This window comes from Scleropages formosus, chromosome 9 (genome assembly GCF_900964775.1).
Source record: "Scleropages formosus chromosome 9, fSclFor1.1, whole genome shotgun sequence".
Taxonomy (NCBI): domain Eukaryota; kingdom Metazoa; phylum Chordata; class Actinopteri; order Osteoglossiformes; family Osteoglossidae; genus Scleropages; species Scleropages formosus.
The window spans coordinates 17299126-17326154 of record NC_041814.1 but is presented as its reverse complement, the minus strand read 5'-3'; the positions used below and the strand labels follow the sequence as shown (position 1 = coordinate 17326154).

Sequence of the window (27029 nt, the reverse complement as noted above, 5' to 3'; positions counted from 1 at the left end):
TTTCAAAAAAAAAATATATATATATAGTTTCATCAGCTTCATAAGAAAATCTATTTAATTTAGAAATGAATCTCATCAATTAAGATTAATAACTGACACAGTCATAAGTGGCATATGGCAGAGCAATAAAAGGTAAATATTTCATTTATTTACATTCTCAAAACTTCAAATTTGAACTCACCACAGTCCTCTGTTGTCGTGACTGGAGGAAAGGGATCAATAAAATCAATTAGCAAAGAGAGAAATGAAAACACAGACATCAGATAATAGAAATTAAGGTGCTTCAGTCATAACCTTCCAGGGTTCTGTTGCCTGTGAGATTTCATTGTGTCCCAGCAGACAAGTCAATAGTTAATCAATGACTTGTTACTAGTGATTATTATAGTTTCCTTCTGGGTAAAATTATTTTATCAACTGACTGCTGGGACCCAGTAAAAATGCATGAACCCTGTTTTCCTTGTGCGGGATGGCAGCACACCCCACCCTGAGAAAGGTTGCCAACCTATGGTTGTGGCAGTGGTAGTTGCAGTGGTGTTTTCTGCAGTGCGTGGAGGTGAGGTTTGATTCTGAGTGGGTGTGATGCTTGAAAGGTTAGAGGAGTCTGTGGCTGAGGGGCTGGAAGACTGATCAGAGACATTCCGTCCTGGAAATTAAGAATATTGTTCAAATCCAGAGCAGGGGAACATAATTCATATCAGGTTCACACAAATAGTAACATGTGACAGTACTACAACTTAATGCATTGGCATTATTCACTTCAGTTCAATGAAAGCAAAGCACACAAAACATTTGATGAATAGCTCACAGGACCTCAAGCTTCATGCTATGTGGTCAGAATAGCCAAAGAAATAAGATGTGATTTGATTTTCAAACTAGTGTTTCTGAACTTATCATCAAGTACTATACATTGTTTTTACCCCTTCATGCTGTGTCTTCATTACTGAATCTTTTGCTCGATCAGTGAGCTGATTCATTCACTGTGTTGAGTGGAGAAGTTGTGTTGTTTGTAGGCGAGGGCTCAAATTTTGCAGTTTACCTGCAGTACTGTCATTGCTGGCCACAGCAGAGGGAGTTGTAGTGAAGGGTGTAGGTGAGGCGCTTGATGTAGAGTTGACTGTGGAAGGACAATCCAAGTCAGTGAATGCTGTGAGAGCAAGACCATTGGAGCATGGAGAAAGGGTGTTTGGAGAATGGCTTGTCACACAGTCGGAAGGCTGTGGATGTTGCTGAGATCACTCAGCTATCTCAGTTTGAGCTTTTGTTAGTCTGATCACACAAGGAAAACCCAAACAGCATAATCTTATCAATGAACAATGAGTCATTTACCACTGTCATGAGATCAGGTTGGCTTTTCAATGTGCACCACAACACAATGTAACGATACACATGCTGACACAAAATACACACTGAAGCGTTACCTTTCTCAGCACTGGAGCTTGAGCCCTGGAGAAAGGAGGTTGTATTGGTGGGTGGAGGTGAGGTGACTGAGGAGGTGGCTGTGGATGAACAAACCTGGTCAGTGAGTGTTATGCGAATAAGAGCCGTGGAGCGTGGAAGAGGAAATGATGGCTATTCATGCATACATACAAACACACACTTCTTTCAAGAACAAGAGGACAAGAATGGTTTCCATATGGCACAATATACATGGTGTGCTTAAATACAAACATTTATTGACATTAGTTAGTAGAAGACGAATCTTTTCAAGCATAAAGAAAAAAAAACTTTTTTCCAGGAACGCAGAAAAACAACACAAAGACGTATTGTTTAAGGCATATAACGTTTTCAAGTGTGCTCTTATTCATCTTTCTAGAGTTTCCCAGCACACAATTTGCCCTCCAGACCTGGGTTTGGCTATTGAGTAATTTTCCAAACTGATGAAATCTGTTTGAACACAACCATCAGCATGTTGAAGACATAACTTACAACCTACTTCTTACTTGACCTAGACATTAGTGTCTAGTTATTGTCACTGGAACTCCTTACCCCTGTGTAAAGAGGACATTACCTTCGGTAGCACTGATGGTGGTTTGCGTGGGTGTAGAAGAAACTGAGCTGGTGTTTGTAGGTGAGCCTGCATATAAGAATAATAATGTTAAATACACTTTGTTGAAAAGAATGTTGTATGAAGAGTTAAGGAACATACAGTTTAAGAAAGAATGGCTGTCTGTTTAAAACTAATGCTTAGGAAGTCTGGGTCAAAGAAGTTTAATGTATTTAATGCAAAATTACAGTTCTCACACGGTTTACCCTTAAGTTAGTTTATCACTGTATCTCTCTACAGCAAAAGTCACTGCATCCCTGTATTTGAATTTAAATATCAGGTAACTTTCCAAACTGATTCAATCAATTTGAACAAGACAGGTAGAATGTGGAAGACAGAGCTTTTAACCATTGTTTTTCTGCAGCCTCTACTGTCCAGGTCTGAAGGTAATGGTTATAGCTGGAAGAAACTGAAATGATGAAGGTTTAAATCTGAAATGTTGGGACTGAAACCTTCAACAGATGAAACCTTGAAGTTACTCAGTTCTAACTACAGTGTGGTGGAATGAGCTCCCTCTTTCACTCAGAGGTACTGGATCCCTCTCAACATTCTGAAGGATCTCAAGAAACATCTCTTTCAGGCCCTCTTATCTCCTGAGCTACTGTCTCTTTCACAGACTTGCACTATATCATCTGTTCAAAATCAAAGACTAGCCAGTAACTCTACAGGCAACTACACAAGTAATGTATGTAGGCGAAAACAGTGGTACCTGACTAACTGATTGTACTAATTGTACTTTAATAATCTGTCCATGTCTGTGTGTGTATATTTGTAAGTTGGAGAAATGCACTTCTGTCTACGCTGAGTTGGATGCCTTTGGAGAAAAGTATCTGGTGAATGAAGAAAGGAAAATCCAAAACAGCGTTGAAAAGTCTGAGCAGAAAGAAGGAAAAAAATACTCGAATTAGACCTTACTGTCTTGTCTGTGTCCTTGAAACTCCTCTCAGTGTAAAGAGGATATTACCTTTGGTGATAATGATGCTGTTGGTTTGCGTGGATGTAAGAGGAGGTGAGCTGATGCTTGGAGGTGAGGTTGTACTGTCATTTGCTACAAAATAAGAATTAAAGGATTAAATATACATTTTGAAGGGTTACAGAACATGGGAGAAAAAAAAGGTTGTTTGTCCAAAACTAATGATTGAGGCATCAAGACCAATGTATCTCATGGTGAATTATACTCCTCTCACAGTTTTTCCTTTTAATTGCAGTTTATTCTCAGACTTCATCAAAAGTCACTGCATCCTTCTATTTGGGTTTAAACATCTGGCAACTTCCTAAACTGACTCAATCTCTTTGAACAATAACAATGAAATGCGAAAGACGAAGCTTTCAATCATAGTTTTTTACCAGGTCTGCAGGTAACGGTTGAAACTGGAGAAACTGAATCACTGAAGGTTGAAATGCCCACTCGCGAACACAGTTGTTGAAGAATTCAAGTCCAAGCCAAAATGAGGAAAAACGTACTTGACCTACACCTTACTCTCTTGTCTGTGTCCTTGAAATTCCTCCAAGTGTAAAAAGGACATTACCTTTGGTGGCACTGATGTTGGTTTGCGTGGATGTAAGAGGAGGTGAGCTGATGCTTGGAGGTGAGCCTACACTGTCATTTGCTACAAAATAAGAATTAAAGGATTAAATATACATTTTGAAGGGTTACAGAACATGGGAGAAAAAAAAGGTTGTTTGTCCAAAACTAATGATTGAGGCATCAAGACCAATGTATCTCATGGTGAGTTATACTTCTCTCAGTTTTTCCTTTTAGCTGTAGTTTATTCTGAGACTTCATCAAAAGTCACTGCATCCTTCTATTTGGGTTTAAACATCTGGTAACTTCCTAAACTGACTCAGTATCTTTGAACAATAACAATGAAATGTGAAAGACGGAGCTTTCAATCATAGTTTTTTTACCAGGTCTGCAGGTAGCGGTTGAAACTAGAGAAAACTGAATCACTGAAGGTTGAAATGCCCACTTGCGAGCACAGTTGTTGAAGAGTTCAAGTCCAAGCCAAAATGAGGAAAAACGTATTTGACCTACACCTTACTTTCTTGTCTGTGTCCTTGAAATTCCTCCAAGTGTAAAGAGGACATTACCTTTGGTGATAATGATGCTGTTGGTTTGCGTGGATGTAAGAGGAGGTGAGCTGATGCTTGGAGGTGAGGTTGTACTGTCATTTGCTACAAAATAAGAATTAAAGGATTAAATACACATTACGAAAGGTTATGGAGCATGGGAGAAAAAATGGTTGCTTGTCCAAAACTAGTGATTGAGGCATCAAGACCAATGTATCTCATGGTGAATTATACTCCTCTCACAGTTTTTCCTTTTAGCTGTAGTTTATTCTCAGACTTCATCAGAAGTCACTGCATCCTTCTGTTTGGGTTTAAACATCTGGCAACTTCCTAAACTGACTCAATCTCTTTGAACAATAACAATGAAATGCGAAAGACGGAGCTTTCAATCATAGTTTTTTACCAGGTCTGCAGGTAACGGTTGAAACTGGAGAAACTGAATCACTGAAGGTTGAAATGCCCACTCGCGAACACAGTTGTTGAAGAATTCAAGTCCAAGCCAAAATGAGGAAAAACGTACTTGACCTACACCTTACTCTCTTGTCTGTGTCCTTGAAATTCCTCCAAGTGTAAAAAGGACATTACCTTTGGTGGCACTGATGTTGGTTTGCGTGGATGTAAGAGGAGGTGAGCTGATGCTTGGAGGTGAGCCTACACTGTCATTTGCTACAAAATAAGAATTAAAGGATTAAATATACATTTTGAAGGGTTACAGAACATGGGAGAAAAAAATGGTTGCTTGTCCAAAACTAGTGATTGAGGCATCAAGACCAATGTATCTCATGGTGAGTTATACTTCTCTCAGTTTTTCCTTTTAGCTGTAGTTTATTCTCAGACTTCATCAGAAGTCACTGCATCCTTCTATTTGGGTTTAAACATCTGGTAACTTCCTAAACTGACTCAATCTCTTTGAACGATAACAATGAAATGTGAAAGACGGAGCTTTCAATCATAGTTTTTTTACCAGGTCTGCAGGTAACGGTTGAAACTAGAGAAAACTGAATCACTGAAGGTTGAAATGCCCACTTGCGAGCACAGTTGTTGAAGAGTTCAAGTCCGAGCCAAAATGAGGAAAAACGTACTTGACCTACACCTTACTCTCTTGTCTGTGTCCTTGAAATTCCTCTCAGTGTAAAGAGGACATTACCTTTGGTGGTATCGGTGCTGGCTTGCATGGATGTATGAGAAGATGGACTGGTGCTTGGAGGTGAGGTTGTACTGTCATTTGCTACAAAATAAGAATAAGATTGTTAAATGAAAAGTCACTGTATCCCTCTAGTTGAGTTTAAAAATCTGGCAGAGAGATAATTTTGAAGCAGTAGAGCCTCCTGTAGAACGTTATGGTTCTTGTTTTTTTCCTGTAGTGACAGGACACAACTTTCTCTTCATATTTTATGACACATTTTTAAAAAGCCACATTAAAATGAAATACTGGCTGAGTTTAGTTTTAAAAACACCTTTTCATTAGTATCACAACAGACTTGTGTTTTTAAATTAAATCATGAGAAAAAAATAATAAAAACATCACTGTTGTCATGATTATTGCAGGAACTAAGTCTTGTGAAACAGATTCATAAACGTGTGCTTTCAAGTTTCTTAAAGGCAGTTGTGTGTTTTGTGAAGGGTAAAACATTACCAATAGGAACTGTAAATATTGTAATACAATTGTAGTATTGGATTATACTATTATAATATGAATTCATAGTCCTGGGGAGGGCATTAAGCTTGCTTGAGTGTCTGGGAAGGGGATATCCCTGCCCTTGTTACACTTATGTTTCAATCTCTAATAATTGTTGTTTGGTACTACAACTGCAGTGACTGGTTAGAGTTAACAAAATACTGAGTTTGGAAAGAATATCTTCCAATATATTCTGAAATACATGGAAGTAAAAAAGAATCTCTTTCTAAAGCGTCTTTAAAATGCCATATTGTTCATAGTTGCAAGCCACATTGCAAGCTTTTGTAGCACCCTGTCAACTGACGGAAGACGAATTTCATTTTTTAAGGTTTCATTCCAAAATCTTCAAAATTGTACACCTATCACAGTTTGTAGATGTGTCACAGCAGAAACTATTTTTAATGCTAATATTTATCTGTTTTTCCTAAATGTGGCACATTAAGCTCTATATTAAGTTTCTTCTAAGTATTATTAAATTTATTGTACTAATCCAAGATATGGTGACAGTTCTGCTTTTCTCAAGTATTTAACAAAAACGTATAAAGAAAAGAGCAACTGCATACTGACTTTTGAGTGGTACTGTACATTACGTTACCATAAACTAACATAAACTCCTGAAAAAGGCCTCTGGTAAACAATATCAATTATCTTTACATTTCCACAATTTTTGTTACTTAGCTTTGTTGTAAAAAGAAAAACCTCTGAATTAAGCAATATTAGGGTTGAGGTCTATAATCACAATTACACATTAATTCAATGCTGTACTGGTACTAAAGTACAAAAGAAAACTGTTTGGTTTTACTACAGTAGATTATCAGTGAGGTTAACTGCAGTGAACTTTTACAGGGTCTTGAGCAATGACATTTAAGTATTTTATATCTGTTGCTATTTGAACAGATTATGGGAAGGAAGTGAAGCATAATTGTCTGACGGTGTTTTGTTGAAGGGGGGCGCAGTGGCGTAGGAGGTTTGGTCGGGTCCCGCTCTCTGGGAGGTGTGGGGTTCGAGCGCTGCTTGAGGTGTCTTGCAGCAGACTGGCATCCCGTCCCGGGTGTGCCCCCCCCCCTCCAGCTTTGAGTCCAGTGTTGCCGGGTTAGGCTCCGGTCTGCCGCAACCCCCCTTGAGACAAGCGGTTTCAGCCAGTGTGTGTGTGTGTTTTGTTGATTATTTGGTTACAAGTGAAAAGCAGGTTTTACTTGTTTTTTGTTTTTTTTTCTGTGAACATTTTGGTACCTCATATGAGTCACACGCTGCAATAAACAGCCTATAAACAGTTGTTGCATCTTTTTGGATATTTCAAACAAACTTCTTATTTCTCTTGATTTCATCAGAGCCATGCTAAAAGGAAAAAGGTGTTGATAACAGTGGTTAGCAACTTTAGGTTCTCTAAATGGCATAACCTGGTTGCCATAGCAGCAAACTGTATAGCTGAAGTCTGCTATTTCAACACTTTAAACCACAACTTCCTGAGTATTGAATATGTGGCATGGTTTACTGAAGCATTTTACTTGGTTTCACTTTTGCAAGGTCTACGCCGAGGCGCAGGATAATAACCGTAATGCTTCTACAAAAAAACTTGTTTCTTTACCTAAGAATCATTATATTGAGCATTGTTGCAGCACCATTACGGTGATTCAGAGAAGAACAGTAAAAATATCGTGAAAAGCATTTCAGATTAAAAAATGAAGCTTTAAGAGGAAATCAGTACACAGATATCCTTCACGTCTTGACAGTCCCGCTAAGAAATTTAATCAAATATACCTGCTATTTTGTGCAAATACTAATTTGCTCAAGATATAAAGAAAGCTGTTCTTAAAAATCAACTTGTTCATTTAGCTTCTGCACACCCCTGTTACATCCGGTAACAGTAAAGCTTGATGGTACCAGAACATCTGGATACTATAAAAATAAAATAAATCATAAATAATTAAAGTAACTAAAATTATATGAATTGTCAGTCTGGTTTTATAAGCCCAGAGGTTCAAAACAGTTGAGCAGTTTGTGATGAAAGAAGCACCAGAAGCAGCAGGTGGCTTATGCGTTAAGGACATGGCCTTGTAACCTGAAGGAAGCTCCTTCAAGAGCCACTTCCTGTTACATCTGTAGTACATTGAGAAAGACACATGGTCTTAGCTCCAGTGTAAAACCCAGATTTAAAAAAAAAAACACCAGTTTCTGTCAGATTCTTTTGCAGCAGTAAAGCTAAGCACAAAATTTTGTCAGAAAAGGGAATGTCTATGTCACGACCGTGCCCGCACCTCAGCCAGCAGCACCTGACTACGATGAAGCACCTGACGGCAATCGGAGCATTCAGCTATAAAAACCATCCCCAGCGCCTTCCCAATCATGGAATCTCTTTGAGACAACCGGTCCTCCTGTGGACATGGCTCTTCCACAGCACCCTGTCTACTGTCCCCTGTCTACCTCCCTCCTAGTTCCCTCGCCCTTCTTCCTATCTCCTACGGCATTGACCCTCGCAATGTCCTCATCGACCACGTCCTCGACCTTTCCCCAAGTACAACGTCTGCGCCTCGGATTCACCACGACTGTCCCTGACTACGAGTACTGCCTTGTCCCAAGAACCTTAGCAATAAACGAGCCTGTGATTGGGTCCATTCCCGGGTCCCTGCTTTGCTCTGATTGGCAGTCTAGTGATTTATTTATGGAACACCTGTGCATTTTTCAATAGTATTTTGAATTGTATTAAAAACAATGAAAATAATTCAGTTTGAATTTTTAAGGTATATTAGAATCTTTCAAGATCATGTTCCAAGTCTGTAAAGCAGAGGCATCAACTGAATTCCACAGTATGCACAAGTATGATGGGTCCCTGTATATTACATGTAGTATTTTTCCCCTATTTTACCCTATGCAATAACGTACAAAGAAGATACAGGCAGCGCTGAAATGCAGAAATATATAAAATTCGAAAATACTGAACTGACACAGATAATATATGTTTTCTTCTATGCATAACGAAGAGCAGTAGATATGCAAGCTGACAAACGGTTGCATACATATATTAGACCTGTGGAACAATAAATAATGCCAGGATGTGGTTTTACACCGTTCTCAATGGCAAGCTTGCTACATGCATGCTTTGTGCAAAGATGAGTTCAGCTGCCCACCCAGTTACAGCAGCAGTCAAAACTTGTGAACAGACAAATAAAATACATTTTGGATAACAGTAAAAAACTGATTTTTATATCCCCATATCAAGGCAGAACATTAAAAAATAGACCAATTGCACGCATATCTCATATGCATATCCCACAGCAGTCCTCAAGGATCTAAAGTTCTTGTACAACAGCGACTATCTACTTCTACAACTAAGATGGCAAAGACAGATAGATAACACTTTAATTGCCAAGTATGTTTCCTCTTTCAGACACTTAACATGCAGCAAATATTATGAGTAGTGTACTGGTTAGAGCTGCTGCCTATGCACCCAAAGGTTACAGGGTCAAATATCACCTCCAGCTGTAGCGCCCTTGAGCAAGGTACTTGCCCTGAAATTGCTACAGTAAAAATTACGTAGCTGTATAAATGAGAAAATAATTGTAGGTCGATTAACACTATAAGCTGCTTTGGAGAAAAGCATTATGTAAATGAATCACTACACATAAATATTTAAAAGAATGTTTATATCAATATCTGAGCAATATGAGAAGTCGTGACAGCACCACTATTAGTTGCAAAAAAAGTGTGATGGGTGACATCACGTAATTCTATAAATGCGTAACAATAAATATATAACTTTATTATATATGCTATATTACTAACACAGAGTTTTAATGACGGGAGCTGAATTCCAGCAGTGATACCATAATGGCCTTTTAGGGTTTAGTGTATGGAGTAAATGTGCCCATTGGAGGTCAATACAAGACGCTGCTTCGTGAGAAAAGTACTACTGCTCTTCAGAAGGAAGGACCTGAAAGAAGTGATGGCTGGGATGAGAAAGGGTCTATAATGATCATTCAAGTTGGCAGCTGGAATGTTCAGATCTCAAGAACAGGGAAAATGTAAAATACTAAAGTTACAACTAAATTTTTTTAACTGAACAAAGGAGGCCTCTTAAATTATTTGTTTGTTACAAGCGTTTCTATAAACGTTACCTGTTTGGGGAGATATGATACAGTATTTCCAATCTGAATAAGATAATCTTTTCAATAGCTACAAACCTAATTTAAATCAGCAACAAATTTAGCAGAATTAATTACTGTTTAGTTTACTCCTGCAATAAATGTATACAACAGATTTATACTAAAACAGGTAGCTATCCAAAAACGCAGATCTCCTTCAGTTAAATTTAACGACGATTACCATCTTTGTTTTATTACAAAACAGCACACTGCATAACCATATCGACTCCTGCTTCATGATCCTTTACATGTGTGTCACACTGGGTCTGCCCAGCTAACTAAAGTACTCAAAGAGACCACTGAACGTAAAAAAGTATTCGCTAAATAGCTATCTAGAACAGCCTGCTGTCTATGTAATGATGCTAAAAAAAATGTGAAGCCTTTCTTTTATTAAGGAAGCTGATCGTTTTCATTCATGTATTAATGTTGCCAGCAATATTAGTTAAGTCTATTACCTGGCACAGCTAGAGCATCTTGACACTAAAGGAGTGCGTCTTTACCACGTGCTACTTATATAGTCGTGTACAGTAGTATGTGTGTTGTCTCCTCACATCTGCAGAGGTTTGAACTTGGACACTTGTCTGTTCTAGTTACGGTATGAGTGTCTTCTGAGTACTTCGGTCAAGATCTTAATTTATTTTAGTTGATCATTTGCATACGGCACCATGCATTATAATTAGACGCTAAAAGGGGTGGGAAAAACCCGTATTGTGTGAGTACTCTATGATGTCCATCCATGATATATCCTGTCATACACCACGTGCGTCAAAGGAGAGGCTAACTGGATGAGCAGTTACTGAAGATATGAACGATGTGTTGCCGGGTAGGCTCCGGTTCCCCGTGACCCCATATGGGTCAAGCGGTTCTGAAAATGTGTGTGTGTGTGTGTGTGCGTTAAATATAATCACATACCTGACATATATTACATATATTAGCGTGTGTTTTTTTAAATGTCGCAATCACATTTTTCTGCATTGGTTTTCCGTAGCTGCCTGTAGCAAGACTCTGGTTTTGGCTACAAGACGGTCAAAAGAACTGCTCCCCACCACCTACAATACCTCTCCGGTCTCTCATCACAGCAACATTGCCGCACTCTTCCATTTTTAGGTGCTTGGTGGTCCAACTCACAAGGAGTCTTAAACTGAAAGCCCATTCGTTCTCAGAGAGTTCTCTCTGTCCCTCAGAACTGCTGAATCCATATCAACATAATCCAAGATTTCATCTGTCTGACCCATTTCTCCCCAATCAGCTTTGTCCAACACAGTCTGCTAATATTGTTTACATATTCACGACTTGGGGGGTGCGGTGGCGCAGTGGGTTGGACCACAGTCCTGCTGTCTGGTGGGTCTGGGGTTCGAGTCCCGCTTGGGGTGCCTTGCGATGGACTGGCGTCCCGTCCTGGGTGTGTCCCCTCCCCCTCCGGCCTTGCGCCCTGTGTTGCCGGGTAGGCTCCGGTTCCCCCGTGACCCCGTATGGGTCAAGCGGCTCTGAAAATGTGTGTGTGTGTGTGTGTGTGTATTCACGACTTGAATGGCACTTCTAAAGGCAGCTACTAGATCAAATGTGTACCACGAAAATGGTGGCATGAAACAAACAAGCTGTGCGTCAACAATCATCTCTCTATCTAAAGATCTTTCTTGCGGAATGCATTTTTGTGAACTCTCAGTTGCGCACAGCTCAGTATTAAAGCATCTGCCACATAGATAAGTGTAAACTTTTTTCTTGAAATATTTCAAGAAATGAAGATGGTACATCAGAGCTCATGGGACATTAATTGTCACACTGTAACGATGTGTTTAAATTGGCTTTCCTGTCACGTGGTCTATTTTTGTAGCTCTTCATCAAGTCCATTTTAATACATATTTTCCATCATCTTATTCTCTTCTGAGCCACACTTTCATCCCTTTGTCTCTGGACAAAGCCAAAAGAAAGGAAATGTACATAACTGTACATAGAATGAGATACACTGTCAATGTGCTTGATACTTTTTTCTTGCCATCTTTTACTAAACATGAATATTTACACATATTTTTAAAAAGTAATGAGAAGGAAGTCAGATGTTCTCTTTCAGACTGCAGACACTGGCTGTTGCGGAGGCCTTTTGAGAACTGTTAACTTCTTCATTTCAGAGCTTCCCCTTTCTCTCTTTTTTCTCGTTTGCCTTTTTTGTGAGCTGATTCTGACGAGAAACTAGGCGTAGGTTTGTCTCAAAATGCAATTAGGAAGTGGTCTGAACTCCAGGCCTTTGCTAGTGACACGTACAGCAGCCAAGTGGAAAGTGATTAATACGTTTCTCAAGTTTAATTACAAGTGCACAGTGCCCTTTATTCACATTTCTAGCAAAAATATTTTAAATATGTTGCCTTAAAGAGTACTGTCAAGCTCAGTTATTATTGTTCGCCTCATACCATGTTTTACTGTAGTTCAGGTCACAGCTACGGGCAAAAGTTAAAAATACGGCAGCTGTCTTAGGTGTATTATGCATGAGAGAATGGAATATACATTTAAATGTAACTTTTAAATTAATCTGTATCCCTTTCCACATTAAAATAACATTTTTTAAAAATTGCATTATGATTTCTCGCTCATTGTAATGTCCTCAATAATGAATAATGTTGAATACAGACACAGTCCAATATTATTTTTAAAGACCACTAGTAATCAGTATTAGTAATCGGTATGAATATTTATAAATAAATATTAATCCCATAAAGGGCAGCACAAAGTCAGATTCAATTCAGGAAGTAGAGTACAGGAGAGAGAAAGAGGAGCCGTCAAGAACACCTCATGTCAGACTGTATCCATAGTGACCCAGGGGTCTGACATAACAGGACCGTAGGCCATTAAAAAAAAAGCTGAGTTCAAATAGACTATTGCCGTCTTCAGATGACTGAAGATTCTGCAATAATGTCACTATAATTTGTTAAGAAATTAATGATGCTGTTAAAAATCAAGAACTAAACCTTTGTGTAAGTTTTAGGTAACACGTGATAAGGTGAGATTTAGTGTTGTGTGGGACTACGATCTGCACTTTCAGCAGTGATTACTGAGGGTTGATATTTGTTTTCGGAGAAAGTAAAAATGGGTGGACACACCCAGAGAGCACACTAATCTCAGACGGCTCCTCATCTGCCAAGTGAACGGAACACAAACACATTTAGAAACGATACCGTATTTCGGCAATAACTGCAGCGCCATCGTTCAGGAGTAGCTAATAATTCAAAGAAGATGGTTCTGCTCATTTTTGGACTGAGCTCCTTTAAAAAAGTCTCGCCATGCAGTTTACCGTGTCCTTCTGTTTTTGCCCTTTGTCTCAAATCCAAACTGTAAATGCTACAAATAAAAGCATCGCGAAAGAGGAACTGTTGTGAAAGTTGCAAAGAGCAAGATATTAAAAATAAGATGTTTAACATAGTAATTCCTTACCCCAAACCCTGTGACTCAGCTATCATATGAACAATTTTCCTTTTCATAAAAGCAATTTTCTGTAAAGTCTTTTAAAGGTTGCATACTTCAACAATTTATTTCTTTCAAGCTGAAAGCACAGCTTAAGTATAAGCTCGCTGACCTTGAAAAACCACCTGATTCTGGTGTATCATTCTAAACTGTATTTTCAGAGCACATGCAGAAATAAAGGCTAAATTATAATCGCGATACATATTAAGAAAAGACTTCCAAAAAATCTTCACACTTGGCTGTCAATAAACGATAATTAACATTTAAGTAATCAAAAAAAATTACGATTTTACCTACGCTTTCAAGCTGCTCACAATTTAAGAAAAAAAATGAATGTTCCTCGAAAAGGTCCACTTGAACGGCAATCACATTTCACTTAAGAGTACCAAAACTACACATATTTTCGCCCACTGACGTTAAAAGTCACTTTGTCACTGGGAAAGCATTACGGCATCATTGTAACATACGTCCCTTGCCCACCCGAAACAACCACGAGCGATACACGCAATGGTCTTTATCAGGCAGATACTTACACTGGACCAAGAAGACCAAGCCGAAAAACAGTGCCAGCATCTTTAATCCGGAAAGACCAGCCATGTCCAGGAGTTTAGAGGAGCCCGCAGACTCACCATGCGTCCTGGCGAAAACCAGTACAAGAGTAAATTACAGAAAAATACCGTCCTTTTGCTCAAACTACTATAAAACACTGAATGTCGAGTTAAACATACGTTTTCTTGACTGTCTTATCAGTTTGTGCAGTTTCCTGTATGTGATCCCAAAACCCTCAAGTTCACTTCTAGACATGCAGAAGCGAATGATGTAAGAGCGACAAATTGAACCTACAGCACAGTTCTTAGGCCCCTCTCTACAGGAAGTTGCATTTTGACTGCGCCATAGTCGTACATAGCACTTCAGTTTAGTTTCCTAGCAAAAGCACAAAGGCCTCCTCTAAGTTTCTCACCTTCATAATTACCGAATTTATTGCCTTCTCGTAAGCACATCGTACCAGTTGCAGACTAGAAGCCTTTATAAGACATGTCTGCTTGCAGCGATACCTTTTAAAGCATCTTTAGGGTGATTTTGTCAAACGTTTGCATGTATTCAATTAGCGGGGGGCGCGGTGGTGCGGCGGGTTTGGCCGGGTCCCGCTCTCTGGTGGGTCTGGGGTTTTTGTCCCGCTTGGGGTGCCCTGCGGCAGACTGGCGTCCCGTCCTGGGTGCGTCCCCTCCCCCTCCAGCCTTGTGCCCCGTGTTGCCGGGTTAGGCTCCGGCTCACCGCGAAGCCGCTCGTGACAAGCGGTTTCGGACAACGTGCGCATGTGTGTATTCGTTTAGCAGATGCTTTTCTCCAAAGCGACATACAGCTCGTAGAAAATACAGTGCGTGCATCACATTAGCAGAAAACTCGTCTTCACATTTAATGTTAGATGGTTCCTCAGAGAAGAAATTCCACTTATATTAAAAGTCTAAAATTCACAGTGACAGCATAGACTAAAACCTGCTCGACATGAGCAACCGCACAGTTTCTGAGCAGCTATTATAAATGTACGAAACATTAAAGTGTTTTAAACCTGGTAAAACTTTTGGTACAATGTATTGCCTTTCTTTAATTTTTTTATATTTTTAATTTTCCTTATTGAACATAAACTGAAAGTGACCATCGGAAAATAAAAGCCAGGATAGTAAACCCCAACAAAACCAACTAATTCTGTGTGTTCTCACGAAGAAACATTTCTGTGTTACTTTCAGCCTTGGCTGTGACTTTTTTTCCACCTCGCTATGGGCGGGTTAACTTTCCAGACTGAGTCATTTCAACAAGTTGCCTTGGTCGTGGGAGTGGTTGCAAACGAAAGACCTGAAAGGCTTTTGCATCTTTCCAGATGCCGTAATATCACGCACAGTCCAATCCAGGGCAAAAGCCATAAGTTACGAAGTTGACAGAAAGGTGAAGGACGTCCACCAGAAGTCATTCCATAGCAGCCACACTATGCAACGCTCATGTGTCTTTTTCTGAAATCATTGTAAATGCTGCTGCAGAGGATACGGATTTTAGTGAAGAGCACAGCATTATTATATTGTATGTTTGCACACAGAGTTTATAGATATTTCACTTTGCAGTAATTTAATAAACTTAACATAATTTCTTCCGCTTCAAAAAGGGTTTCTATTCCACTCGCTTTGAAGCAGCATACTCTGATGACGTATGACAGGACAAGCACTGGTGCAGAAACCACATCCTTTAAAACTATTTATGTACCGTGTGCCGAGATGGCTGATCAGAGACGCAGCAAGTAGAGACGTTCGGCGCCATGGTGCAATCACGGTTCGCAAGGTACAGGGGAGTGTAATAGCATCTACACTACGCTGCGGGCACTCGACAGCTGCAAAATTCTCACTCTCTCTCTGGTGTGCCCAACAGTCCAAAATGAAAAAGAGCAGGGTGAGATGACATTAAGTCAAAAAGCACAACATTCAAATTAGTTATGCAACAGTGCAGGCTGATGAGAGTGCAGATAGCATATTAGTGCCATCATGTTTTTTCTTTTCAGATTTATCATTCTCAGCCTCTGCCTTTGGGTTTTATTGTCAAACTTTTAAGGTGGCAATTTCATAGTTTGCATCAGAAAAAAACTGTACAGTTGTCCCGAATAAAATACCTATTGCTGAAATAAAATTGCTGAGTAACAGGCATAAATACTGGTGTCCAGTGTCATAAGCTTGTTGCTTACAAAAAGGGTATAAGCCATTGTAATGTTTTTTGGTTGTACATGAACTCTTTATGTAAGTGATTATATACAAATACATCACCAACTCCATTACAAAATAAACTGTAAATGTATAAGTTACACACTTGGCCACCACCACACTTCACAGTAGGCATGGTGTATCTTGAGGTATGTGAACTGTTAGGTATGTGAAAGGTGGCAAAAAAAGAAGTCGTTACTCAAAAAGAACCTTCTTAAAGTGCATCTGAAGCTTGCTAGACAGCATGGGTGGCACGGTGGCACAGCAAGTAGCGCTGCTGTTTCACAGCGCCTGGGTGGTGTGAAAGAATGTGGGTTTGATACCTGCTCAGTCTGTGTGGAGTTTGCATGTTCTCCGTGTGTCTGTGTGGGTTTCCTCCCACAGTCCCAAGAGATGCTGTTCAGGCTCCCCTGTAGTGTATGAATGATACCCAGTGAGTGTGTTTCACTGATGTATGGATGAGTGACCCAGTGTAAGTAGTGTATCTAGCAGTGTAAGTCACCCTGGTGAATAAGGTGTGTGGGTTAGTGACACTACATAGTACCTACTGTAAGTTGCTTTGGAGAAAAGTGTCTGTTAAGTGAATAAATGTAATATAAACATAAGATTGACCCAGCTGAAGTGTGTGTGTGTGTGTGGGTCTGAAACCAAAATACAGTTTTTCAGGTAAAACTCAAAATGGACTGTGTGGTGCAAACATAATTTTGTCCACACCTTCAGAAACACCAGAATTGAAGTGGGATGGTGGCAGCATCATGCTGCGGGGTTGATTCATGTCAGCTGGGACCGGGCACCTTGTAAAAACTGAAGAAAGATGGAGCAAGAGACTGGATAGGAAAAACCTTACCCATTAAACTACTTACTCCCTCTCCCCTCTCCCTAACCACTACATTGGTGAATCCCCTTCTCAGGTTTAACACTTATATGATTCATTGTGATTTTGCTCTCTATTTCAATCTGGTCACTTCACTGTAGTTGAGTGTGGCCTACAAAGGAAGCAGCCAGTGAAGCATGAATAGGATGTCTATTGCAGGAATGAGACCCTGAAAGCAATCATGGGATACAAAGGATCAGTAATTGTCAGATCACACTTCAGCTTGCGGCATGTTTATGTACAGACGCTTTTGCAGTTGTGTCATGTGGCCTAAGCACAAGAGCATCTTGACAGATGTGGAGAGTACGGTAGAGGCCCTGAGGTACAGGCGCGTATTTCTGGGTATACAGAGTACCGTAGAGCCTGTGAAACACAGGAATGTATTTATGGGTATGGGGAGTACGGAAGAGCCTGTACTGCAGAAGTTATGAGTACAACCTCTCTGAAGATTACATTTTACATTCTACATGAAATTTAGAAACACACACTGCTGTTACAAAGCTGAACCGTATGTTCAGAGGCTGTACCTAGCTGAATGACATCCAGGAATAAGTTGAAGCACAAAACATCACGAGTACCCAGGCAATAGGATAAAGCTGAAGTCAATTTTCTGAGCACTGGATGAACCCATACTTTGCTGTAAAGTTTTACTAATCAAGTTGACATGCTATGCTTTTTCTACAAGGTCCCTGACCCTAATAATGTCATTGAGCCTTAATAGCCATTAGGAGCTGTCACCTATTGACAAGTGCAGAACTTCATAAATTCCCTGACACTCCAAACTTTGGGCCATCGCTCAACAAGCAAGTGCTCCTCTAAGCAACTGAGTAATGATCTGAAAATAAAGCTAAATGATGCCTACGAAGCAGGGAAAGGCTATAAAAAAATTGCAAAATGCTTCCAGCTCGCAATTTCCACTGTTTGTAAAGTCATCAAGAAATGGCAGTTAAGTGGAACTGTGGAAGTCAAGGCAAAATTTGGAAGACCAAGTCAACTTTCTGAGGGTACTGCTTGTATACTGACCAGAAAGGCAAAAGTAAACCCTCATATGACTGCAAAGGACCTACAGGAAGCTTTGGCTGACACAGGAATGGTGGTGCTCAGTTCCACATGCAGCGTTGCTTGTGCAAACATGATCTGCATGGAAGAGTCATCAGGAGGAAGCCTCGCCTACAACCTCATCACAAAAGCCAATGTATGAGGTATCCAAAACAGCATCTAGACTAGCCAGGGGTCTTTTTGGAAACAATCGTCGTGGACTAATGAAGTCAAAATTGAACTAATCGGCCATAATCAACAAAGGTTTGTTTGGAAAAAAGAAGGAGCAACATCTGATGGAAAAAAAAACCACTTTGCCAACTGTTAAACGTGGGGGTGGATGCATTATGCTTTGGGGTTGTGTGGCAGCCAGTGGCACAGGGAACACTGTACAGGTAGAGGGAAGAACGGATTCCACTAAATGACTGCACATTCTAGATGCCAAAGTTAAACAGTCAGCCAAGTGGAAGCCATCCCCTTTTCAGCTTCAGCAAGACAATGATCACAAACAGACCTCAAAAGCCAGTATGAGCTACTTGGAGAAAAGCAAGCCGAAGGTTTTGGAAAGGCCCTCACAGGCCTCTGACTTAAACATTATTGAAAATCTGTGGGTAGATCTCAAACATACTGCGCACACAAGACGGCCCAATAACATCTTGGAATTAGAAGTGATCTGCAAAGAAGAGTGGGCAAAAAAATCACTACAACAAGAACGGAAAGACTCTTAGCTGGATACAAATGGCGTTTACAAGCTGTGATACGTGCCGAAGGGGGTGTTGCTAAATACTTACTCACTAGGGTGTCTAAACTTTTGTACAAGGCACAGTTACTATTTTTTTTGTTCCCACGTTCTGAAGTTCATGAAATATAAACTAACTGTGCATGAACGATTGCAAATTTGTTTTTTAACAGTTTCCTGCAGCAGTTGTCTACTACTTTTCACTTAGAAAATTAACGAAATACGTAATTTGGCTAGAGGTGCCCGAACTTTTGCATTAAACTGTATATGCAAGACATACTGCGCTAACACAGAAACTGAGATTATACCAGATTTTCACCCATTTGCCAGTCGGACTTTTTCATCTATGTTTTGCTGCAAGATACCATTCCTTGCATGCTTCTGCCGGCTTCCACCAAATTTAAGGAAGTCGGAAAGAGAGCTACTCTGTCGAGAAAACAAATTTAAACATAATAACCTCTGAGAGAGAAACGCTGAAAGCCTGCATTCTGGGTGTTACTTTTACAGTTGATCTCTATTTTTTCCTGTGGTACCTGGGCTACGCTGTGGGAGGACAGGCAGTGTGGTTGATTCATTGCAGGCTTTTCATAATCTTCTCATGTGTGGGTGCTTGGTGTTAGAAGGTGTTCAGCACCAGGTATGATGGTTTGAAATTGTGCGTGCTTACTTTGGTTATACTTCCTCAAACCAGCCATTGAACTCTTTGAGAGCAGCCTCGCGTTCCCACGATCGGCCGGAGCCCAGATGTAACGAGGGACGCGTGTATGAATGGACCGTGGCCTTCAATATAGATGGCTGACAGCTGTACTTGGGTCCAGACTGCTGCTCCTGCTATTGTACTCTTTTGAAAAGAACTCAGGACCAAATTACTCAGCGCATACCGCATATACAGTGATGTAAAAAGTAGACGTCCTGGAAAGTTTTAAATATATTAAGATGCGGATTTCTAATCCTCATTTGAATACAATCAATTTGAAAAAGTGATTACATTTAACAGACAATACTGGAAATTAGTACTTTGCGGTTGTTTATTTAACACAGTTTGACCCAAATATGATTTCAATGTACTTGTACATAACTGGTAGGTGTATAAAATAAGATAGCGCTTTATTGGCCAAGCATATTTCCACAAAGAGGAAACTTGACATGGTCGATGCTTATTTATTTATCACATTATATACTAAAGATCAACAGATGTCACTAAGCATTAATAACGTTACAAATTTTGAAAGGGGGGGTGCGGTGGTGCAGCGGGTTTGGCTGGGTCCTGCTCTCTGGTAGGTCTGCGGTTTGAGCCCTGCTTGGGGTGCCTTGCGATGGACTGGCACCCCCCATGGGTGTGTCCCCTCCCCCTCCAGCCGTGTGCCCTGTGTTGTTAGGTTAGGCTCCAGTTAACCGCAGTTCCGCTTGGGACAAGTGGCTTCAACCAGTGTGTGTGTGTGTGTGTGTGTGTGTGTGTTTGAAGAAAACTGAATAAATACTACAGAAATGGGGACGGTATTTTTAGTATTTGCATTTATTCATTTAGCTGACGCTTTTCTCCAAAGTGACTTACAATGTAAAGGTTGCAACTGTCATAAGCTAATAATTATTTACCCATTTATGCAGCTGGGTAATTTTTACTGGAGCAACTTTAGGGTGAGTATCTTGCTCAAGGGTACTACAGTCGGAGGTGAGGATCAAACCTACGACCTTTGGGTTCCAAGGCAGCACCTGTAACCACTACTTATTTAGTAGTATTTAGCGGTACCTAAATGTATTAATTATACGGATCTGCATAAACAGCTGTGAGAAGCAAGTTATCGGATGTAAGCGTGACCAAAGTGAGAAATGTTTAGCAGTAATATCAGGACTGGCCTATAGGAAGGTGAAGTTTCCTGTCAATCAGGGTTCTGATGAATGGGGAGGCCTGATTCACATATTATAACTTTGCTCAAGCTCAAAACTTAAAACACGTTAGTTAGAGCTGTTGCCGTTAGACCCAAATGTCACAGGTTTTATTCCCGCCTCCAGCTGCAGTAGCCTTGAGCAAGGTACTTTCCCTAAGTCGCTCCGGTAAAACCACCCAGCTGTGCAATGGGTAAAGAACCGTATGTAGCTTCACATCGTACGTTGCTTTGGAGAAAAGCATAAGGCGAATGTAAATAAAATGCAAAACAGCTGGCAACAGCTTAAAGAGGCTTGCGCAGTTTCACTAGGGCTCAGGGAATGTAGTGATGCTGATTTAAAGCATGATCGCATCATTCTCCTACATTTGGGCTGTACGGACGACCAACGAGAAGGTTGTTTCTGAACCTTTACCGCAGCCGTTGCTGTTATACATCAGTGCACGAGGTGAATGAACAATAATAATAATAATAATAATAATGATGATGATGATGATGATGAAAAAAATTAATAAATTTAATGTATTGAGGTATCGGTGCACTAGGGATGTAGTGCTTGTTACTGTTCATTTCTTCTCATTTTTTTACCCTCGTGTGATAGTTGTAATTCTGGATGGATGTCTAAGTCACTGCATGAAAGTGCGAACTAAAGGAAATACAGTAAGAATTGTGTGTAAATGTAACGTTATTTTAGGTGTCGTTTAACGTGAACGTATGAAGAGAAATTGTGTTATCTGTCTTATCGGGGGAACATGCTGAACCAGGCATGGACATTTAGGAAGGAAATATAGGAAAGCAATTTTAGAGAAACGTAATAAACCGAATAACGCACGCGCCGTCTGAAGCCACTCGTCCCAAGCGGGGTCACGGAGAGCCGGAGCCCCGGAGCCTAGCCCGGCAGCGCAGGGGACGCACCCAGGACGGGACGCCAGTCTATCACAAGGCACCCCAAGCAGGGCTCGAACACCAGACCCGCCCCACAGTGGGCCCCGGCCCAACCTGCTGCGCCACCGCACCCTCCCGAAATCTAAATAATGATAGGTAAAATAAGAATAATGACCAGAATGATTACATCTGCAGGTGAGCACAACAGTGATTTCGCTAGGGGCGCAAGATTATTAGTTATGCAAAAGGCATTTGCAATAAGTCTGCGGAATTAAAGGTTAAAGTTTTGAAGGGAGAGGGGTTTTTTGCCGTGGTTTTAGTGTGTGACTGGCAACGCAACCTTAGGTGCAAAGTTCTGTGCCTGGTGCCTGATCACACTTCTATGTTTAACCCCAGCTCTTTATATTCCTGCTCAGCGCGAAGGGTGTGGCTTGTTTTTTCTGCATGATAAACGGCTAGATGTCTGACAAGATCTCACGACACGCACCTCGTTCCTTCCAAAGAAATCCGCTCTGTCCGTTCCAAAGAAACTTTCTCCCTTTCGTTCCGCGCCGTGACGGATTTCCATCCGTCACGTTCCGAACTTGGTTTTCCTTACCTTCCCCGCCAGGCTGCGGGTCAGGTTGTTTCGGGCCTCCTAACTGCAACAAACGTCTTCAGGCTGACAGGCCAAAGCAATAGAGGAACTGCTAAATTTGTCATGCCTGGCTAGAGATTTACATGAAAAGTTGAAGTCATGCAAGTCCCTAAAAAACCTATTTCAACATTTCAATGTGTTGCCAGTAGCAGACCACAAGCGAGCGAAACTGAATCCACCCATTTCACAAATGTGGGAAGAAAAAGTTACTTTCACAGCAAGGCTATCATTTCTGGCCATACTTCAACCTAGCGTTTTATTGTACCTGCAGCATGCTGCAATAATCCTCATTATTATTGTTCTTTAGCTCATGTTTTGATCCAAAGGGTCTGACTGTATTCGGCCCGGTGATGGAGCTGCGCATTTCCGCTGGAAGAGCTGGGTGAGTCCCTTCCTCATGGGTGCTACAGCGGCACCAGGGAGTGGGGACTGAAGCAGAACCTTCTGTTTAGAAGACGGGGGGTGGGGGTGGGGGTGGGGGTGGGGGGTGCAGTGGCGTGGCGGGTCTGGGGCTCGAGCCCTGCTCGGGGTGCTCTGCGATGGACCGGCCTGGAGTCCTGTCTGCGTGAGTCCCCCAGACGCCGCGCCGCCGGGCCGGGACCCGACCCGCCCGGGACGAGCGGCCCCGGACAGTGCGTGTGCATTGTAAAAATCCCAGTAATCTCAAAAGCAGCTCCGTCATCTCATTGACCACATTGTCCTGATAACTGTACTGCTTTACAACACTGTGAACTCTACCCTCATTAGGTGAGACTTTTCATTGTGTCTCAGGCCTGTCAAATGTCCAGGCAGGACACATTTAGTGACTGAATCCTCAACTCCCACATTCATACACCATCCAGTTAGCACTTCCACAACAGCAGCAAAGGTGTGAGTATGTTGACTACCTGCAGGATCCATCCCATGTGTCTCTGGGCTTCCCGTCCTCTACTGTTGTAACTTCAGCAGACATTGTAACAACTATATAAACGTAACCAAGCAATGTGAATATGACGTGCACTCATTGTGGAGCCTTAGGCTCATCTCCTGTGCTCTGGTTTCCTCCCACAATCTTAAAACTTGTTTTTCAGGTAACTTTGTGACTCTGAATTGCGCATAGTGTATAAATACATAAGTTATTCTGTGTGTGTATACAGGATGTGGCTACCCTGCAATAGACTGGCATCTAGTCCTATATTATTATATATCCCCAAACACACAGTCTGAAGCAGGGGTCACAGTGAGCCGGATCCTAACCCAGCAACACAGGGCGTAAGGCCGGAGGGGGAGGGGACACACCCAGGACGGGACGCCAGTCCGTCGCAAGGCACCCCAAGCGGGACTCGAACCCCAGACCCACCAGAGAGCAGAACCTGGCCAAACTCACCGCACCGCCGCGCCCCCCCCGATTATATACCCAGTACTATATTATTTACTGCAGCTTGTCAAACTCAGAAATGATAAATCATCGGAGACGGAACTGTTTAGAAGTGTATATCTCCGGCTTACAGAGTCACCCCTCAATTTATACGCCGACAATAAATGCAATATCAAAAAAGCATCCGGTCCTGTAAGATGTTGTACCCAGGGGCCTCTGGGACTCGGACCAGCAGTTAAGAAACGTGAGCGAGTCAGAGAGTCTGTTATGATCTTTTACATGTACTGAGCGAAACATCAGTCTCAAAGGCACTGACAGCTAAATGTGAAAGCTTGGCAGAAGACAATAGATCTTTCATTCCAGACAGCTCACTGTGTGCAGCCATCGCCTGAGTAACTACAGCGAAATGAGTCATAAAGGAAGTGACATGTGAACTATTTAAAATTTAGTGAGAAGTCACATATGGGTTCTCTTATCAAGATGATTGGTACTGTAGGAACATATATTCAGATGAAGAGGGAGTACAGCTAAGAGGAAAAAATTTGCAGACTTTTTGGGAAGATTTTCGGTTTTTCCTGCAAGTCAAGTGTCCTGCCCTTTGCAGGGTTAAAGTGCATACGTATGATACGGCGTTAAGTGCTCGTCTTTGGATGCACCCTCGTTTAATAAACAAATCGTGACCCGCTTGGAGCACAGGTGCCCCTTTCCTGTTCCACCCTGTGACCTTGTCGCCGTGCATGTTGTGCCATCGGGTGCCGCTTCAGCCGAAATATAAAAAAAAAAATTTGTCTGAGGTAAGGAAGTGAGCTCGAGTCTTACTTCCTCGCGCAGCTTCCGTCAGCTCGCTGGAAAGAAAACAGGATGAAAATGAAAAAGAAAACCGGCGGAAGTGAATTCCAGAAGGTATCAGCGCGCGCAGCTCCGATATCTTTTTTGCGCTGAAGCGCCGTGAAACATGCAACCCCGCTGCCCTAGAAGTCACTCTCTCCACAAACTGGAACAAAGAGAAGGGAAAATTCAGGGACCGTCCACTGGGTGTCAGTATTTTCCCACTTGAGCTCTCCATCGGCGTCGGCGCTTCCGCAGGTACTCTGCTCCTTGGCACTGGGGGTGCGCTGTGCTCTTCCTCCAGTGTATATATGTGCCAGGGCTCATTACCGCACCGAGGGACTTAGAGCTGACGCTGACCAAACATCCCCCACAGCAAGAACGCCATTAAACTTTAATACATCCTTGCATGCGGGTGCCCTGCGGTCTTTAATTCAGGAAGAGGCGAGCACAAGCGTCCCCCAAGAAGGAGCCTGATTCGGGCATGGACGCCGTCTAAGGAAAAAGTCGGGATAAAGTGCTCCGGCAGCACTTCGCAGCGTTCCCCTCGGTGGGCGCAGCGCCGTGAGCCTGGTGGACATGATAATGAGCTCAGCTGAGGGGGTCAGCATGAGCAGGGCTTCTAAGTGGCCCTTCCTCCCACGAAGCATCAGTAAACAGAGCAAAGATGCTGTTCGCCGCACAGCATCTTTAAGAGGAGTCACTGTCGCTCGCAAGGGCCGCTTCATCTCGCGTTACAAACAGATTCATCAGTTGGCATCATTTGTGCACAAACCACCGGCACAATTACAAATAATGCTGTGAATAAACATAATGCCTCCTGCAGACAACAGATTTTTCTAAAAGATGCAGGAAAAAGCTTGATGGCGGCATTTTCTGAATAATGTATTTTAACTACGTAATCTTTTCATCAAGAATTTTGATCCCATGTTTCAGGACAAAAAAACAAAAGCTAGCTCTGCAGTGGAATGATGCTGGAAATTATAGAAGCTTATAAAAATATATCTTACCGCCATACATTTTTTTTTCTCGACATCAGAATTTAAAAAAAAAAAAAAAACAAACTGTTTGTACTTTCCGCCTCTTTCAAAATGAGGTGTGGCATGTAAGGGTAGGGCAGCTATTGGAAAGAATTCTCTGCATGTGGAAATGGGAATTTGGGGATTTCGGAAACTAAGATTCAGCACGCAGTGTTTTACTGGCGTGTTTCGGCGAGGTCGGTAATAAGAAGAAGAGCCGAACTCTATACTGGTCTATTAAAAGTCCTAACGCGTGACTCTGTGTGACAGGAGCTTAACCCCGGAGATGCGAAAACCAAAAGAAGGGAAAGTCGCAGAAAAATGAGTAAGAAAAATATAATGGCTAATGGTGTGGGTTCTGGTTTTGCAGCCAGCGTACCGGAGGACACACTTTCAGTTTGGTTTGGCACAATCGCACCGACGGCGTAAAGTGTAAAGTGAACAAACCCAGGAACTGTAGCAAAAATACATTGTCGGCTGCAGCGGCTTTTCGACTGGTCCAAGATGCAAAATCTGACATCTTAACAATTTATAGAAGCCTAGCGACAATATTGACTGTGAAATCTTATTTTTCTGACATTTATTTAGACTTTTTATCTGCATTCATAGAACCGATTCTGCCCTCAGTTTTTAAAACCTGTTAAAACAACCGCATAAACTGTCATACTGTTAGCTCTAACACATTTTCTGAAAGCATTTGATTTTCCTCTATTTTTCTTCACGTGAAAAAATGTCTTTTTTTTAAAAAAAAAAAAAAATATGGTCTAAAATACATTTCTTGTTGTTTCTTATTTCATTGTATGTGACAATAACTGAAAGAGTCAATGTCAGTAAAATAGTCATGCGTTGTGGGTTGAGCAACGAAGACGGAGACAGACGGCATCATCCCTTAAATCAATACTTCATATGTTCATCTTCCAGAAGCTGTGACTTGTTTGGGAAATGTCATCAATTTTTAAAAAATATCTGAAATTCTCCAGTTTAGAGGGGCGTGGATTTCTGCGGAAGAAAAGAAGAAAGAGGCCCTGCGATGTTTCCGCATACAGCGCGCGTATTCACTAAGCCACCGGTGCAAAACGGCCAGTAAGACGCTCTTTCGAAGGTGTCGCTTTTGACCCTTTATAAGAGTCGATCGGAAGGCGATCGGAGCTGCGCGCACGCAAACATTTTGGAGGCCAGCGTCACGGCGTAAGGTCGAAAGATGGCTATCGGGTCACGGCTGGCAGCTCCGAACTGGAGCTTGTTGTAAGCGGGCGAGTGCGTGATGGCCTGCAGTGTGTTCAGCTGTACTGTCACTATCACTGTCACTCTCACACTTACTGGATGCCGCTGGAGCCATGTGCAAAGATCTCTATCGGCGCAGTCGGTCGAACACTCCTCCCCTGCATCTCACCGCTGACGGCTGTCCGCCTGCAGTAGGAAACCATGTTCACGGCGTTTTTACCGCTAAATTAATTTACAGAAATTATATACTCTGAATGACTGCGAAACTTTAGACGTACAAACATCTACACCCTTGCAGTTTTCTTTTTTGGTGGGCAGTTCGCTAAAATTTGGGTTTCAGCGATGAGAACAATGTCACTGGCACTGCACACAACCTTTATTGGAACCGAATGTCCAGATGCAGAGGTT

The 27029-nt window shown here is 41.7% G+C and overlaps 1 protein-coding gene across 1 annotated transcript; it reads right to left on the bottom strand.

Moving 5' to 3' along the window:
- Positions 1–283: 283 nt before the first annotated feature.
- Positions 284–26824, bottom strand: LOC114911281 (putative protein TPRXL). Its single transcript, XM_029254845.1, has 11 exons — positions 26718–26824; positions 13924–14027; positions 5262–5342; positions 4700–4780; positions 4136–4219; positions 3574–3654; positions 3009–3092; positions 1419–1496; positions 1037–1144; positions 503–643; positions 284–312 (listed from the first exon to the last, which is right to left on the bottom strand). Exons 1-11 carry the CDS (start codon positions 26822–26824, stop codon positions 284–286), a joined length of 978 nt encoding a protein of 325 aa, XP_029110678.1.
- Positions 26825–27029: the final 205 nt, after the last annotated feature.